General features: G+C 42.2%; 1 protein-coding gene across 4 annotated transcripts; it reads left to right on the forward strand.

Annotated features, from left to right (window-relative positions):
* Positions 1-737: 737 nt before the first annotated feature.
* LOC311179151 (non-selective voltage-gated ion channel VDAC2-like) lies at positions 738-1,622 on the forward strand (the record flags this gene model as incomplete). 4 transcript variants are annotated; one of them, XM_084246134.1, is made up of 2 exons in its annotated part: positions 771-1,361; positions 1,473-1,622. In XM_084246134.1, 2 exons carry the CDS (start codon positions 771-773, stop codon positions 1,620-1,622), a joined length of 741 nt encoding a protein of 246 aa, XP_084102260.1. The 4 variants fall into 4 exon arrangements, with proteins under 4 accessions (XP_084102259.1, XP_084102260.1, XP_084102261.1 ...); XM_084246135.1 differs by having other exon boundaries at positions 771-1,319; XM_084246136.1 differs by having other exon boundaries at positions 771-1,104; positions 1,336-1,622.
* Positions 1,623-2,107: the final 485 nt, after the last annotated feature.

Consider the following 2,107-nt stretch of genomic DNA (forward strand, 5'->3'; position numbering starts at 1 on the left):
GATGGGGGAGGTCAGCCTTGTTTGTCCTCATTTAACAGAGGTGGCTGAAACTCCCAAATCATAACAACGGCAGAAGCTGTCTTCATTGTTCCCCTTTCTTTGGCTGGGTGCCATTTCATTATATGAATGAGCCCTCCTCTCCAGCCCAAACAGTCCACACACAAATACACCTGCCACTTTCCCAACCTGTGGTTTTAATCATGTGAATCCTCTCGGTCCAGGAATAGGTTTGCCTTCTTCCACTGTCCAGCCATAGACTATAATTCAGTCAAAAACCAATTCAAATACTTCTTCCTAAGAATATATCAAAAAAAAAAAAAATCCACCATCCCTTTTATTATTGAAACAAAAAAAATCAAATACTTGGGAATAAATCTAACAAAAGAGGTAAAGGACCTATACAAAGAAAACTATAAAACACTGTTAAAAGAAATAGAAGAAGACACAAAGAAATGGAAAGACATCCCCTGCTCATGGATTGGAAGAATAAACATTATTAAAATGGCCATCCTACCAAAAGCAAAATACAGATTCAATGCTATTCCAATAAAAATTTCAATGTCGAAGGGAGGAGGACAGGGTTGCGGCGGGCGGAACGGTGTCTCCTTCACTTCGCCCTCCAGCCGCGGCAGCTGCAGCCGGACCTCGAGCTTGCCGACCGGCCTCAGCTACGAGCGGAACGGCGGCGGCCGCCACCCTCAAGACACCATCAGATCACCTCTTCCCGCGGCCTCGCTATGGCGTCCTACGGATCGAGCTGCCCGCGGACGATGTGTATTCCTCCATCATATGCTGACCTTGGCAAAGCTGCCAGAGATATTTTCAACAAAGGATTTGGTTTTGGGTTGGTGAAACTGGATGTGAAAACAAAGTCATGCAGTGGTGTGGAATTCTCAACATCTGGTTCATCTAATACAGACACTGGTAAAGTTACTGGGACCTTGGAGACCAAATATAAGTGGTGTGAGTATGGTCTGACTTTCACAGAGAAATGGAACACTGATAACACTCTGGGAACAGAAATTGCTATTGAAGACCAGATCTGTCAAGGTTTGAAGTTGACATTTGATACCACTTTTTCACCAAACACAGGAAAGAAAAGTGGTAAAATCAAGTCTTCTTACAAGAGAGAGTGTATAAACCTTGGTTGTGATGTTGACTTTGATTTTGCTGGACCTGCAATCCATGGTTCAGCTGTCTTTGGTTATGAGGGCTGGCTTGCTGGGTACCAGATGACCTTTGATAGTGCCAAATCAAAGCTGACAAGGAATAACTTTGCAGTGGGCTACAGGACTGGGGACTTCCAGCTACACACTAATGTCAATGATGGGACAGAATTTGGAGGATCAATTTATCAGAAAGTATGTGAAGATCTTGACACTTCAGTAAACCTTGCTTGGACATCAGGTACCAACTGCACTCGTTTTGGTATTGCAGCTAAATATCAGCTGGATCCCACTGCTTCTATTTCTGCAAAAGTCAACAATTCTAGTTTAATTGGAGTGGGCTACACTCAGACTCTGAGGCCTGGTGTGAAGCTTACACTGTCTGCTCTGGTAGATGGGAAGAGCATTAATGCTGGAGGCCACAAACTTGGCCTTGCCCTGGAGTTGGAGGCTTAATCCAGCTGAAAGAAAGCTCTGAGATTGGATATCAGAAGATTTGGCCTTAATATATTTCCAGTGTGACCAGCAGGCGCTCTCCCCTCTTCCCCCTTCCTGCCCCCACCCCCCATGAAGGTGATCAAAAACAAAGGATGATCTACAAACAAGAGCTGTATTTTAAATATTTAGGCAGTTACTTGTTAGCTGGTTTCTAGTTGGATTGGTTATCTAGTTACCAATGCTGCAGAAGAGCAGTCACCTATACATTATTTAAATGTATTTAACTGTTAAATGCGCTACCCACCAATAATGAAATAGACCTTTATGAAAACTGTGCAATTGTGTGCATGTTTGTTTTTATGTTCCTTTTAACATTGAATATTGCCATTGAATGAGATGAATCAGTAGATGTTTTCAGATGAGGTTAAAAAAAAATTGTTAAATTCAACCATCATTAGTATTACTTTTGGTATCCCCAAACATTACAAATTATGAATAAAACA

This window comes from Talpa europaea (genome assembly GCF_964194135.1).
Source record: "Talpa europaea genome assembly, chromosome: 1".
NCBI classification, from domain to species: domain Eukaryota; kingdom Metazoa; phylum Chordata; class Mammalia; order Eulipotyphla; family Talpidae; genus Talpa; species Talpa europaea.